Here is a 16,860-nt window from a genome sequence, read left to right as displayed (position 1 = left end):
ACCACATCAACAAAAAGAAAGACAAAAACCACATGATCATCTCCATAGATGCTGAAAAAGCATTTGACAAAATTCAACATCCATTCATGATAAAAACTCTCAGCAAAATGGGAATAGAGGGCAAGTACCTCAACATAATAAAGGCCATATATGATAAACCCACAGCCAGCATTATACTGAACAGCGAGAAGCTGAAAGCATTTCCACTGAGATCGGGAACCAGACAGGGATGCCCACTCTCCCCACTGTTATTTAACATAGTACTGGAGGTCCTAGCTACGGCAATCAGACAAAACAAAGAAATACAAGGAATCCAGATTGGTAAAGAAGAAGTTAAACTGTCACTATTTGCAGATGATATGATACTGTACATAAAAAACCCTAAAGACTCCACTCCAAAACTACTAGAACTGATATCGGAATACAGCAAAGTTGCAGGATACAAAATCAACACACAGAAATCTGTAGCTTTCCTATACACTAACAACGAATCAATAGAAAGAGAAATCAGGAAAACAATTCCATTCACCATAGAATCAAAAAGAATAAAATACCTAGGAATAAACCTAACCAAGGAAGTGAAAGACTTATACTCTGAAAACTACAAGTCACTCTTAAGAGAAATTAAAGGGGACACTAATAAATGGAAACTCATCCCATGCTCATGGCTAGGAAGAATTAATATCGTCAAAATGGCCATCCTGCCAAAAGCAATATACAAATTTGATGCAATCCCTCTCAAATTACCAGCAACATTCTTCAATGAATTGGAACAAATAATTCAAAAATTCATATGGAAACACCAAAGACCCCGAATAGCCAAAGCAATCCTGAAAAAGAAGAATAAAGTAGGGGGGATCTCACTCCCCAACTTCAAGCTCTACTACAAAGCCATAGTAATCAAGACAATTTGGTACTGGCACAAGAACAGAGCCACAGACCAGTGGAACAGATTAGAGACCCCAGAAATTAACCCAAACATATATGGTCAATTAATATTTGATAAAGGAGCCATGGACATACAATGGCAAAATGACAGTCTCTTCAACAGATGGTGCTGGCAAAACTGGACAGCTACATGTAGGAGAATGAAACTGGACCATTGTCTAACCCCATATACAAAGGTAAACTCAAAATGGATCAAAGACCTGAATGTAAGTCACGAAACCATTAAACTCTTAGAAAAAAACATAGGCAAAAACCTCTTAGACATAAACATGAGTGATCTCTTCTTGAACATATCTCCCCGGGCAAGGAAAACAACAGCAAAAATGAGCAAGTGGGACTACATTAAGCTGAAAAGCTTCTGTACAGCGAAAGACACCATCAATAGAACAAAAAGGAACCCTACAGTATGGGAGAATATATTTGAAAATGACAGATCTGATAAAGGCTTGACGTCCAGAATATATAAAGAGCTCACACGCCTCAACAAACAAAAAACAAATAACCCAATTAAAAAATGGGCAGAGGAACTGAGCAGACAGTTCTCCAAAAAAGAAATACAGATGGCCAAGAGACACATGAAAAGATGCTCCACATCGCTAATTATCAGAGAAATGCAAATTAAAACTACAATGAGGTATCACCTCACACCAGTAAGGATAGCTGCCATCCAAAAGACAAACAACAACAAATGTTGGCGAGGCTGTGGAGAAAGGGGAACCCTCCTACACTGCTGGTGGGAATGTAAATTAGTTCAACCATTGTGGAAAGCAGTATGGAGGTGCATCAAAATGCTCAAAACAGACCTACCATTTGACCCAGGAATTCCACTCCTAGGAATTTACCCTAAGAACGCAGCAATCAAGTTTGAGAAAGACAGATGCACTCCTATGTTTATCGCAGCACTATTTACAATAGCCAAGAATTGGAAGCAACCTAAATGTCCATCTGTAGATGAATGGATAAAGAAGATGTGGTACATATACACAATGGAATACTACTCAGCCATAAGAAGTGGAAAAATCCAACCATTTGTAGCAACATGGATGGAGCTGGAGAGTATTATGCTCAGTGAAATAAGCCAAGCAGAAAAGAGAAATACCAAATGATTTCACTCATCTGAGGAGTATAGGAACAAAGGAAAAACTGAAGGAACAAAACAGCAGCAGAATTACAGAACCCAAAAATGGACTAACAGGTACCAAAGGGAAAGGAACTGGGGAGGATGGGTGGGCAGGGAGGGATAAGGGGGGGGAAGAAGAAGGGGGGTATTAAGATTAGCATGCATGGGGGGGAGGGAGAAAGGGGAGGGTGGGCTGCACAACACAGAGAGGACAAGTAGTGACTCTACAACATTTTGCTAAGCTGATGGACAGTAACCGTAATGTGGTTGTTAGGGGGGACCTGATATAGGGGAGAGCATAGTAAACATAGTATTCTTCAGGTAAGTGTAGATTAAAAATTTAAAAAAAAAAAAAAGAAAGAAAGAAAGAAAAGGGGGATTACTCCTTAACAGGATAAAACTATTGGTAAATCAAAGATCAACGCATGCTTTAAATATCCTTAATGTTGATCACTTAAAGGGTGTCAGATGATCAGCTATGGAGGTACTCTTTTCTGATAATATTCCTTTCTCTTAATTAAAAAAAAAAAAAAAAAGCAGTTACTGTGTGCTGACCTCCAATGAGTTCTGCACAGTGGTATAGAGGGCATGTCAAAGTGTGGGCAAAGGGTCTGTTTGTTTCTACGCAGAAGATCAAGGCCTAGCTTGGATACCCAGAAAATGAACTAAGATACGATATGAGGAGGAGCTTCCGGCATCAGCACTCTCTGGAGGACTCGTGCCGGGGGATGATCATCAAAAAGCCTCCACAGGGATCCGGACGATGCTGCGGTTGTGGCTGCATCCAGCCCACCATCTCCTGGACTTGCCATGAGAAGGAGGAGGGAGATGTCTAGGCTGGCATGTGCATACAGTGAGACAACGAATTTGACTGGATCTGTACTGTTGGAACTCAACCAGGAGTTGGGAGGGGTGCAAGTTGTAGCACCCCAAAATCTCATGACTATAGACTATCTATGGTTAAAAGAACATATGGGATGTGAACAGATCCCAGAAATGGGCTGCTTTAATTTGTCTGATGGTTCAAGTACAGTTGGAAAATATCCATCATATCATAGATAAATTTTCACAAATGCCTAGGGTGCCTAAATGGTTTTCTTGGCTTCACTGGAGATGGCTGGTAATTATAGATTTGCTTTGTTTATGTCACCGTATTCCTATTATGTCAATATGTGTGTGCAAATTAGTTAGTAGTTTAAAACCTATACATACTTAAGGTACTATACAAGAAGATATGTCAAAGAAATAATCAATCCTCCCAAGTTTCCTTCATATGCTACATCTATAGCTTTTCTTCTTCCTTCCTAATTACAAACTTTAAATAGAATTCGTGCCTCATATCGAATTTACCGAGTATCATAATTCCTCCAGGTGGTAAAGATACCTCGAGACAAGTGCTGGGCATAGAAGCCACAGGGCATAAATCTGCAAAGAAGTAAAAAGCTAACCTTTGCAAACAATATGGCTTCTCTCTCACTTACCAACTTTACATTTCCCTGTATGGCCCCGGAAGATGACTGGTTAGCCAGAGACGGGTAAGATTCCTCAAGGGAGGAACAACCTAAGACAGGCACAGTCGCAGGGGGGCCATCAGGTGAGAATTTGGGGATCAACAGAGGTGAGGCTCAGAACCTCACCCCCCCTGCTTTGAGAGAAATCTTCTGCATCCGTGGATGTTTTGCTGCCCTTGTCTAGCCTGGATTAATACTTAGTCCATAGGCACACACCTGATCATCTGATCATCTACATTTGCCTTCTTACAGCACTAAACTATGTTTTCTACCTTTATCTTGCATCTACCTACCACTTCAGCATTTTATTAAAAATAAAAATAATAATAATAATAGGAGAAATGTGGGATCAACATATAAATCAAGTACAAAAATCAAATGAATATTCATATTTGACCTGATGGTTTATAGGTCATATTGCATGATCAAAACCGAAAGTTTCTGTGATGACTGCCCTTGTACTGTTCACCATGTAAGAATTTATTCACTCTGTAAGAATTCGTTCACCATGTAAGAACTTGTTCGTTATGCTTCAGAAGATTGGAGACTGACGAGAATTAGGCTTGAGATGGATTAATGATTGTACATTGAGCATTGACCCCCCTATACTGAATTTTATTGTTGTTAACAACCATTTGATCAATAAATATGAGAGATGCCCTCTCAAAAATAAAAAATAAAAAAAAAAAAAAAAAAAAAAAAAAAAAAATTATTTAATTTGTAAACTGAGTAATTTCTGCAAAGGTTGACTTAATTGACAACTGAACAAATGGCTCAATCAATTTTCTATGCCTCAAAATTACATAAAGTCAAAGTTGGATACACTGTTCTACTTATACCTGCAATCACATGAACTACCCAAATCAAAATTAGTAAATTGTCATATTACTTTAAAAAACAACAAAATAAACAGACCCCAAAAATACAGACCTCAAGACACTGACATTATCATGGCTTTGAAAAACCAAAAAATGGGATTTATATAAATTCATTAAAGTGAAACTATTCAGGGAATATTAGATTTTTGATACTGATAGAATATTTACTTACTCTATTATGAAAATGCTGACACAGAGGTATGAAAGAATATTAAGTCCTACTTTTTAACATTTATAAATTAAAATGAATATCCAGAATTCAGATCTTAGAAATAATTTTATAGATGAATGACTAGAAGATGAACAGACAGGAAGTTACTCCATTCAAATGAGAGTCAAAAAAATGAGAATGACCCAGAAAGAAGTATTAGAACTCTGAGATGAATTAAAAGAGAAGATTCAGAAGCAACCCTGGTCTATGGATCAGAAAGATAAAAGCAAAGCTCCTAAAAAATGAATGCCAAAAATCTTTGTGTAACAAGAACATAAGATGAAGAAGGAAATTATTGAGAAAATACATTAATTCTGCATTTTAAAACTGCATAAATCACAGAGCAACAAGAATGAATTAGCTGTCCAAGATACTTTAATAGAAATAGTATCTACTAATCAAGAATTAATTTTTAAAACATCTGAAAGTTTTAGTCTTTTCTCCTACCATCTTCCCATTCAAAAATTATGCAAATTGAATTATACTTATTAATGGAGTAAAGCTATTTCTTCTCAAGTTTGCCTTGATCTTTATTTTTTATTTATGCCAATCAAATTGAAGCACTTTATTTCAATAGTCAGAGATGACTTTTTAGTTACTAACAAAATACCTATTTTATTTAATGCACACTGTAATCTACTACATGATATAACTTAATCTTTATTATTTCTAAAACTTACAAAGACACATAACTGAAATCACTTAAAATTCAGGCAAAGTTGCTTCTAATTATGTTTTGCTATTGATTTTATGCAAGTTTCAGAGCTTTAGAGAAAAATTAGCAAAACAGTATGTGTGCCATATTAATACAACTTCTAATAAGAAAATTAATTAATTAATTTCTGTCCCTGTGGCACAGTATTATTATACCATAAAAGGATAAACATGCAAAATCACTTGTGAAGAAATATTTACTGAGTTCCTACTATGGATCAGGCATTCCGCTAGATGTCAAAGATAAAACAGTAGACAGACAAACCGAGCCTTAACTTCAAGTAATTTAAACACAGTAACAGTTCCCCCTTATCTGTGGTTTCACTTTCCCCAGTTCCAGTAACTTGTGGGCAACTGCAGCCTGGAAGCAGATGATCCTCCTGACTAATTGTCAGAAGGTCAATAGTAGCCTAATGGCATGTCACAATGGACATTTTATCATCTCACATTATCACAAGAAGAAGGGTGAGTATAGTACAAGATATTTTGAGAGCGAGACAATACTCACATAACTTTTATTACAATATATTGTTATAATTGCTGTTTTATTAATAGTTATTGTTGTTAATCTCTTACTGTGCTTAATTTATAACAAACTTAATCATAGATATGTGTGTAGGAAAAAACATAGGATTATTTAAGGTCCAGTACTATCTTCAGTTTCAAGCAACCACTGGGAGTCTTGGAAAGTATCTCCTGCAGAAAAGGGGGACTACATATCACAACATAAGTTTCACTTCAGTTGAAACTGAAACACTGACAAAATTTTAAACAAAATACATACAATGTAACATAAAATGGATGAGGGGATTACTCTCATTAGTAACAACACAAAAAAAGACGTTTATCTTCTAGTTTACACTAAAGGCAAAATGTGAATGTTTTTCTGAATATTTTATCTTAGTGTTCGTAGTACTCATTCTCATTCTCTCCTAGTGTTGGTGGCACCTCTCAGTCTGTCCATTTCTACAACCAAACCGTCTTCTACACAGACATAACTCCTACTTTTAAAAAGCACAGAGGTTGAGTGGTAAGAGCATTTTCAGTAATATGTCAGTTATGGAGAGACTAGAATTTAAATACATGCAGTCTTTCTCACATTCTCAGTTACCTCCACTTCGTAACATAAATAACACTGCACAAAGTTAAAAAAATAAAAGTGTAAAGAATTCTTTAATGAATGTATTCGAATCTGTTGACAAGTAAAATAAATGTAATTTTTTTTTAACCTTCAGGTCAATGTGAGAAAAAATTGCTGCAGTTCCCAAATTGTAACGTTCAGTGAAAACAGGATTCAGTGATCGAATAACTTTAGTAAACACTATGTGTTCTAACACCTTTGGAGCATACTTAGACACTCACAAGTATCACAATAAAGAAACCTCCTAAATCTTTTTTAAAAAACACCTTTCCAAAGCTATTTAACCAAAGACTGAATTGGGGGTTAACTGCTCTTAATATCCTCTGAGTTATTTTTTAAAGAAACGCACTTTGGAATATATTGCATTATTGGAGTAAGATATTTTACTAGAGAAATACAGTTTACATTACTTATAAAACTGGGGGAAGGATCACCTTTTCGTTTTTACTACACTATAACTTATCATTCTTTCCTTTTTAGACTTCCACAGAATAATTAAAGGTGAAAGAATCAAACTCATAACCTAAAGATTTCCATTTCTAAGGAATACTATTCCAAGGGCAGTATTTTTAACATACTCTTCAGTATGTTACACTATCAGAGAGAGTATTTAATCTATATAGATCAGCTTACTTACGTCTGGGGCTCCTTTTCATTTTGTTGTTTTTGCTGGGGCTGAAGAACGTTATTTACCAGTTCAGTGATCCCACTAAAGGGAAACCACCTGTTTAAATAAGCAAATAATGTGACTGAATAACCAAATGAATAACAAGGTATGTCAAATGTTTTCTTTACCATAATAATAAAAATACAAAAAATACAGGCACAAAAGCTACAGCCAATGGAAATGTGAGCTCTAATTACCATCCAGGCAAGTCAGAATGTAGGGAAATTAAATTTGAACACTTAACCAGTCCACAAGCAGGCAGCAAAAAACTACATCCAGTCATTATGTGGATGAAGTAAGAAGCTGCGGGCAGCTCTCTTACAAGCCAGAGAGTCAGAAAGCAGAAGACACACTAGCTGCAGCCTATCCAGTATTAGTGTAAGCTAATACCATCCAAGGTGCAGAAAGCAGAATGTGGCAAAAGGTACAGAAGTCAAGCCTACTGCACTCTTTACACATTTACTTACTGTGTCGGTTGTGGTTTGTGTTCTTCTTTAACCCTAAAAAGATAAGTTTGCACAACTGAGTGCATTGTACTAGATAGAATTTCTATCTACAGATTTGTGGTCATATAAAAATGAAAATGAAGTTTGTTACAAAGAAAAGCTTCATGCTTTGCTATATATTGGAATTACACATTTGAATTAATTTAACACAAAATAGAGGAGTCATTTGTTTTTAATAGAGGGTGGATATTAAACTCTATTGCTGTTATATTAAAACTCTACTGCTCAAATGATTTCATAATTTAGTGCTCAAGTTTTCTGCATACTGTTACTGACACTAATGCTTTAAAAATAACTATTTTAGAGTATCATTTTAAACACAGTTACATTTGGTTAACCGAAGGTAAATAGATTTCCTCTTTACTTTTTAAATTTCTGCCTTAATATAAATTGAAGTAAACACATAAATATTTTAAATAAAATATAGGGCATTACAAACATATTTTACAAGTCTTACAAATGAATTTATTTACAGCTTAAAGGAGCAGATAAAGGAATTGGGGGTTATGTATCCAATTTGCCTAAAAATAGCTACTAAAATAAGTATGTATACTAAATTTAAAATATCTATAAGCTAAAGTAAATTATCCATATAACTATAAAGGACTAAAAATTCACTTAAACTATAATCAATTCAGTGCTTCACTAACACAGCACTGGATATTTAAAAGGTAGAAAAAAATCATACACAAGGGTTTATACATCTGAAATTTGGCTTCTAACAGTTGGCCCGAGACTGATTCTGAGAGGTAAACCAACGTTTCGGTGATGAGCTTATTAACTCTTACTTTCCCAGAGGAAGAGTAAGAATTGGTAGCTAAAATTGGTCACCAAAATCTAGAGCTTTCATCAGGAAAATATATTAACACTGTAAATTAAATCTCTTTACATCAAATTGATTCCCATGTCCAATGTGTCCCTATTTTTAATGATATAAGCAATAAGTGACAGGTACATTATTGTATACAATATATATAGCATAAATATAATTGGCAATTATATATCTCAAAAATATATTAAAAAGGAGTATCTTGTGTTCTCTGCATAAACTTCAAAAAATGTAACAGTCATTCTACAGCTAAAGACAAATCATTTAGTATTTAAATAAATTCATATAATGGATTAATAACAAAAGATTGTATTTAGCACCAAATATCACAAGCAAACTATAGTGACACTGGACTCTGTCTGAAAATTAATCATTGCTTTTCCTTGAGGATAAGACAAAAATCTCTTAACAGTTTATAACAAAGCAGATCCTATATAGATAATGACAAAAAAAATACTAGTTCACGAAAGATACTAGCTTACCATACTAGCTCACCAAAATGGAGAGAATAACTCAAGATTACCCTTTACCAAATATTATATATTTGTATATATAATGTTGTATATTAAAAACAACAAATATTGAAATAATATTCAAATGAGAAGATATATGTTACAGAAGTTCTGGTTGATACTCTGCAAGGAATCATGTTGTTCTTAATTAGTGACAAAGCTTTTAACAAATAAAATGACATTAAAGTACAAATTAAATTCTAATTTCAAAATCTTTACTTGAAAAAATTAAGAGCTATAAGAATTTTAAATACCAATTCAGGAATTATTTCTGGGTTTTGTAAAATATTTCATATATATGAAATATTCAAATGCATATATCAGCATCCCAAATCAAATATGTATCATAATATGATAGTAAAAATATTTATCCTGTCTTTAAAACAATCCAGAGTTCAATTGACTCTTGAACAAAATGGGTTTGAACTTCATGGGTCCACTTATGCATGAATATTTTTCAATAAATACATTGAAAAAATTTGGGGGGACTTACAAACATTTGGAAAAACATTTTTAACTACCTTACTTTATTGTAAAAATACAGTATATAATACATATACAATATATGTATTAACTGTTTATGTTATTGTTCAGGCTCTGGTCAACAATAGGCTATTAGTAAAGTATTGGAAGAGTTAAAAGTTTTATGTGGTTTTTCAATTGTGTGGGGATTCAAGGCCCTAAACCTCATGTTTTTCAAGGATAAATATAAAAAATTATTCTCCTTCTTCCCAATACTTTACATAAAATCAAACCTCAAAGTATCTCACTATAAAAATGTTGAGATAATTTATAAACTGTTAATACAGAAGTATAATTATATCATGTATTTCTTTGAAAATACACTAACATTACTGACAATGAACCCCTATATTTCTATATCCCCAAAAGTGTATGAGGGGCTTCCAGTTTCCAGTCTGATAACATAAAAAGCTTGGAAATCGGGGCTCTCTTGTCCCCTCCTGGCATGAGCCAGGAGCTCTTTCCTCTCACTGTATCTCTAAATAAATGCCTCTACCCTGGCTCTCCTGAAAAAAAAAAGCTTGGAAATCATCACTCCCATCCTTATAACAAGAAAAAAACTGAACAAACTTAAAATCAACAACTCTTCTCATAGCCATCAAAGAATTTAGATCACAGGGCAAACTGCTGTCCTCAAATATAAAGAAACAAACAGTGGATGCAGAGCATCACAGTTTACCAGGAATAGAGGGCCAAGGTAGAAGCCCAGACCCTGGAGCCAGTATCTGCAGGAAAACTTTTAACTATAATTGACCTATTCCTAGAGGTTCAATGTGGACTAGATTGAGAAGTTAAAATTCCAAAAGGTTCCAGTCTTAGGCACACCACCACACTTCTATAAATTTTACCTGTAGGAGCCTTACCAGTTGTTCACTGAAAAACCAGAGAAAAATTTTTCTGTGCATGCAGCAGGGGAAAGGGAAAGTAACCATTTGAAATACTCCCAAAGCTCTTTACTGTCCTTATCAATTCTAAAGTCAAAGGGAAATCTTTTTTTAGGGTCAAACCACCCAGGACTTCACCAAAACCAAACAAGCCTGAGGAAGGTAAATACTCAATAATATTCTCCTCTAGCCTTTGATGTGGGAAAAGGAAAATACCAAACCACAGCCCACTCTAGCCATGGGGGAAGAGGAGTAGCAAAGTCAGACTCACTAAAAGACTGAGACCTACTGCATCGAAAAGAATAAAATACCTAGGAATAAACCTAACCACAGAGGCTAAAGACCTGGACTCTGAAAACTATAAGACACTGATAAGAGAAATTAAGAAAGATACAAATAAATGGAAATCTACCCATGCTCATGAATAGAAAGAATTAATATTGTCAAAACTGCCATTGCCCAAAGCAATATACTTATTCAGTGCAATCCCTAACAAAATACCAACAGCATTTTTCAATGGACTGGAGCAAATGATCCTAAAATTTATATGGAACCATGAAAGATTCCCCAATAGCCAAAGCAATCCTGAGAAAAAAGAACAAAGTTGGGGGTATTATGCTCCCCGGCTTCAAGGCATACTGCAAAGCCACAGTAACCAAAACAGTATGGTACCAGTACAAGCACAGAACCATAGATCAATGGAACAGAATAGAGAGCCCAGGGGTAAACCCAGGCATATATGGTCAATTAATATACAATAAAGGAGCCATAAATAAACAATGGGTAAAAGATATTCTCTTCAATAACTGGTGTTGGGCAAACTGGACAGCTACATGCAAACTGGACAGCTACAAACTGGATTACTGTCTAACTACACACACAAAAGTAAAGTTGAAACAAATTAAAGACCTACATGTAAGACATGAAACCAAAAACTCTTAGAAGAAATCATAGGCAAAAATGTCTTGAACATAAGCATAAGCAAATTTTTTCTGGACACATCTCCCCAGGCAAGGGAAACAAAATAAAAAATTAACAAGTGGGACTACATCAAACTAAAAAGCTTCTGGACAGCAAAGGACACCATCAATGGGAGAAAAAGGCAGCCCACAGTAGGATAGAAAATATTCATAAGTAATTTATCCAATAAGAGGTAAACACCCAAAATATATAAAGAACTCATTAAAAAATGGGTAGAGGACCTGAACAGACATTTTTCCAATGAAGAAATACAGATGGCCAACAGGCACATGAAAAGATGCTCCGTATCACCAATCATCAGGGAAATGTAAATCAAAACCACAATGAGATATCACCTCATACCAGTTCGAATGCCCACAAGGTGCAGCCACTGTGGAAAACAGATTGGAGGTTCCTCCAAAACTAAAAAGAGAAATAGCATATGACCCACTAATTCCACTTCTAGGAATTTACCCAAGAAAAACAAAATCCTTGATTTGAAAAGATATATGCACCCCTTTGTTAAATGCCACATTATTTACAGTGGCCAAGATATGGAAACAACCAAAGTGTCCATTAACAGATGAATGGATAAAGAAGATGTGGTACATATACACAATGTAGTATTATTCAGACATAAAAATAAAGAAATCATGACACTTGTAACAACATAGATGGACCTAGAGGGCATTATGCCAGGTGAAATAAGCCAGGCAAGGAAAAACAAATACCATATGATTTCACTTACGTGTGGAAATGAAAAACAAAGCAAAATGAGCAAAATAGCAGTAGATTTATAGACCCTGAGAAGTGAGCAGAGGTTACCATGGGGGAGGGGTTGGGGTTGATGGGTGGGGAGGGTAAGGATGATAAAGGGACACAAAAATTCTCAATCATACTACAAGTTGGTCATGCTGATGGTAGGACAGCATGGAGAATACAGCCAATGATTCTGTAACATCTTCCCATGTTGACAGATAGTAACTGCACTAGTTGGGGTGAGGATTTAAAAATGTGTGTAAGTGCTGAACCACTGTTATATACTTGAAATCAATATAAGATTGTATATCAACTATACTTCAATTTTAAAAAAAGATAGTACTATTGTGAGCAACATCAGCAAAAATATCTGAGTAAGAACCTCCAAAAGTTACCTACTTCACAAAGCAGTAAGAAAACTGGCAAAATTGTCAGAATCAACTTTTTCAGAAATCAGGAGATTAGCCAAAAGCTTACAGCAACAAGGAACATTTATTCTACAAAAATGGGTGATTTCAGAAAGAACAGTGAGCTTTGTAGTATCTGCAGTACTCCCATCCCCTGCTTTATTTCCACAGTAGCCTTGAAAATCAACAACCCACAATCACAGCGAAACAGCAGCCTGGCAGCCAAAAGAAAGAGCAGAAAGGGGTAGGAGGGCCTTCAAAGTCTCATTCCCAAAGAAGTGTCATTATTTGACTTATCTGGTGGTACCTAGAAGACTCCATTTGCAAGGTTATCTATATTTTACCTCACTTGGAGCTTGCCCAATGCAAAAAAGCTTTTTCCCTGGAGTACTTTATAAAACACAGACCATTTTGCCAAAGAAGACATACAGAGAGCCAACAGGCACATGAAAAAATGCTCAACATCACTAATCATCAGGGAAATGCAAATGCAAACCACCATGAGACGTCACTTCACAACAGTCAGAATGGCTAATATCAACAAGTCTAGAAATAACAAGTGTTGGTAAGGATGTGGAGAAAGGGAACCTGGTATACTGCTGGCGACATTACAAATTGGTACAGTGCAGCCACCATGGTAAGCAGTATGGAGGTTTCCCAATAACTAAAAATAGAAATACTATATGACCTAATAATTCCACTTCAGGGAATTTATCCAAAGAAAACAAAATCACTAATCTGAAAATACATATGCATCCCTGTGTTTATCACAACATTATTTACAATAGCCAAAATATAGAAACAACCTAAATGTCCACCAATAGATAAAAGAATAAAATAGATATGGTATGTGTGTGTATATATATACATGAATAAAAATCATGTGCTATTACTATTTACAATAGCCAAGACATGGAAGCAACCTAAGTGTCCATCAGTAGATGAATGGATAAAGAAGATGTGGTACATATACACAACGGAATAACTCAGCCACAGAAAGGAATTAAATCTTGCCATATGTGACAACATAGAGGGACCTAAAGGATATTATACTGAGAGAAATAAGTCAAACACTGTATGATTTCACTTATAAGTGAAATCTAAACAGCAAAACAAATTAACAAAAAACAAAACTGAAATAGACTCATAAATACAGAGAACAGGCTGGTGACTGCCAGAAGGGCAGGAGGTGGAGGATGGGTGAACTAGGTAAAGGGAAATAAAATTAGTGAGAATGTTTAATATCTTGTTATGGGTGATGGTTATATGAATACATACATGTCAAAATTAATCAAGCCACACACTAAGATATGTGCATTTTACTGTATGTACCTCAATGTAAATTTAACTTAAAAATAAAAATTAATTAAATTTGAATTTTTTAAATAAAAAATAAACTGTCCATCAAAAATTTATGAGGCATGCAAAGAAATAAAGTATGGACCACATACAGGAAAAAAAACAACCAATAGAAATTGTCCCTAAGGAAATGTAAAATCTAAAAAAATCACTCAACTGGAATACTATGCATATTAATGTGACATAAGTATTATATATATATATAATAAATATGGATATATTAAATCTTTCCATATCTAAGGTCTCTATCTTTCAGATAAAGCTCAGTGTTCCATTATAGTCTAAATCAGCATTATGAAGGATAATACTGGCATTATGAAGGACAACTCTAAGTTCCAATGAATCATTCAAGGATACCATTGTCAAAGACAGTATTTTAAGCTCAACAAATATAGGACTGACCCAACATGGCAAGCCTACTGTTTTTCTAAAATATTGACCAATTGAGGGACACACACAAACGAGTATTTCCATCTCCACTTGATATAAATTGAAGGAAATGAAGGAATTATAAAATATAAGCAAGTGTGTCTAGTATCCAATCATTCCGTAATTCTATTTTTCTAACTTCAGTTAAAAGCAGCAAGACTCTTTCTTGGCCACCACTTGACCAAGCCCAATACATACAGCCAAGCAGTAAATAGTCTCCCTGACTGATAATTACTGTGCAAGTAACCTCTGATTCATAGTCATCTTGATAATAGTATAAAATTCCACTTGAGCTCCCTAGACCTCTACATCCAATATAAGCTAATTTAAAGAAAGAGAAGATGTACTGGCATAAGCTGCATTACGGCCACCAAAGTGTCACAATAGTACTTTAAATTATTACTTTAAAAGTCATAATAAATGTAATGATGTCTGAGCACAGAAGGGGAAGGGAGACTGAAATGTCTAGTACCTCAAAGCCACTTTTAATGCTCTTCTACATTGACAAAAGCAAAACTCAACAATGTTACCTTTTTCAATCAATCAAACAAGTATTCTTTGAGTACACTAGAAAATGTTTCCTTTTATTTTACCTTGTCTACTTTATATATATTCATTCATGTCTCAAGTATTTCAACAAGATGTTTCAAATCATTTAAAATAAAAATATTTTGAAGTGGTTGATAAAATTTAATGAAAAGAGTATAAGATTCCGGGCCACTTGGTTCTAGAAAGAAGCCTACCTCTAACTTTCTAGTTGTGTGAAAAAATTCAGCTTAGTCTCTTCTTTCTTTCAAATGCAGGTATTCTTTTTTTTTTTTTTTGAGAGGGCATCTCTCATATTTATTGATCATATGGTTGTTAACAACAATAAAATTCTGTATAGGGGACTCAATGCACAATCATTAATCAACCCCAAGCCTAATTCTTAACAGTCTCCAATCTTCTGAAGCATAACGAACAAGTTTTTACATGGTGAACAAGTTCTTACATAGTGAATAAGTTCTTACATGGTGAACAGTACAAGGGCAGTCATCACAGAAACTTTTGGTTTTAATCACTCATCATGAACTATAAACAATCAGGTCAATTATGATTATTCGTTTGATTTTTATACTTGATTTATATGTGAATCCCACATTTCTCCCCTATTATTATTATTATTTTTAATAAAATGCTGAAGTGGTAGGTAGATGCAAGATAAAGGTAGAAAACATAGTTTAGTGCTGTAAGAGAGCAAATGTAGATGATCAGGTGTGTGCCTATAGACTAAGTATTAATCCAAGCTAGACAAGGGCAACAAAACATCCACGGATGCAGAAGATTTCTCTCAAAACAGGGGGTGTGAGGTTCTAAGCCTCACCTCTGTTGATCCCCAATTTCTCATCTTATGGCCCCCCTGTGACTGTGCCTGTCTTAGGTTGTTCCTCCCTTGAGGAATCTTACCCATCTCTGGCTAACCAGTCATCTTCCGGGGCCATACAGGGAAATGTAAAGTTGGTAAGTGAGAGAGAAGCAATGTTGTTTGAAAAGGTTAGCTTTTTACTTTTTTGCAGATTTATGCCCCAAATGCAGGCATTCTTTCTGAGGTGGTTGCAAGGAATAAAAATAACATATGGTAAGTAGTGTAGAATCATGCCAAAAACAGTATTAAGAGTTAAAAATACCTAAATTCTAATAAACTCTGTCATTTCTACATCTCTGGAACAAATTATTTAAATCTCTGAGACAAAGGAATTTTACCATCTTAAAAACAGGGATAATCTGAGGTTGTTGTGAGAATTAAGTGAAATAATATATGAAAAGTTCTTAGCACAGTGTCTAGAAGAGTTTTATATAATAAACAAGAGTTTTACGCCTGATGCTTCCTGCTTTGGATATTACCCTGTGAAGATGTGAGGCCTGGAGCTGCCACAGCCATTTTGCAACCATGAATTGAAAAGCTTAAAGACAAAAAGTAGGAGATTTAAGATGTCAGCATGAGAGATGAGACAGAGAACTCCTCCCAAAACCACATATATTATGAAAATATAGTTAATACAACTAATCCCAAAAGAGCAACAGTAAAGAAGGCTGCATTAGACTGAACAGAACTGGAAAACAAAGCAGACCTCACGAAACAGGGAAACGTACCAAACTCTTGATCTGGCAGAACCCAAGCCCTTCTTCCCCCACCCCAGCTCACCAGCAGCAGGAAGAGAAAGGGAGCAGGGAGGGGGGTGGAAGCCTAGGACTGATGAAGACTCAGCCCTGGAGATCTGCTATAGGAACAGAAACCTACATTGCACGGTGCTCTGGAGATTAGTAGGGTTGGAAAGCTAAGACAGATGGAATACTTGGGGACACTGAGATTCCAGCCAGTTGTGGAGGACAGGGATCCACGTCCAGCTACTCTGAGACAAAGAAAAGGAGGGCGGTCTGACAGGCTTCCTACCAGTTAGAGGGCTGCTGAAGGGGCGGGGTTTGCATGGAGGTTGCTGCATGGGAGAAGGGATAGGTGAAC

General features: G+C 35.3%; 1 protein-coding gene across 25 annotated transcripts in view; it reads right to left on the bottom strand.

The window, feature by feature from the left end:
• The window catches only part of RIMS2 (regulating synaptic membrane exocytosis 2), a 570,663-nt gene that overhangs the window by 473,956 nt on the left and 79,847 nt on the right, over positions 1 to 16,860 (bottom strand). For 12 of the 25 annotated variants that reach the window (XM_073229921.1, XM_073229922.1, XM_073229923.1 and 9 more), the window contains exons 2-3: positions 7,658 to 7,690; positions 7,161 to 7,247 (exon numbers count right to left, since the gene is read on the bottom strand). The exons of the other annotated variants lie outside the window; for them this stretch is intronic. In XM_073229921.1, coding sequence (XP_073086022.1) covers positions 7,161 to 7,247; positions 7,658 to 7,690 — 120 coding nt within the window. The remainder of the gene's footprint in view (positions 1 to 7,160; positions 7,248 to 7,657; positions 7,691 to 16,860) is intronic. 25 annotated transcript variants of the gene reach the window in all.

The sequence above is a fragment of the Manis javanica genome, chromosome 2, assembly GCF_040802235.1.
Source record: "Manis javanica isolate MJ-LG chromosome 2, MJ_LKY, whole genome shotgun sequence".
NCBI lineage: Eukaryota > Metazoa > Chordata > Mammalia > Pholidota > Manidae > Manis > Manis javanica.
Note: the sequence above shows the minus strand (reverse complement) of the source record. Positions and strands in the feature narration are given on the sequence as shown.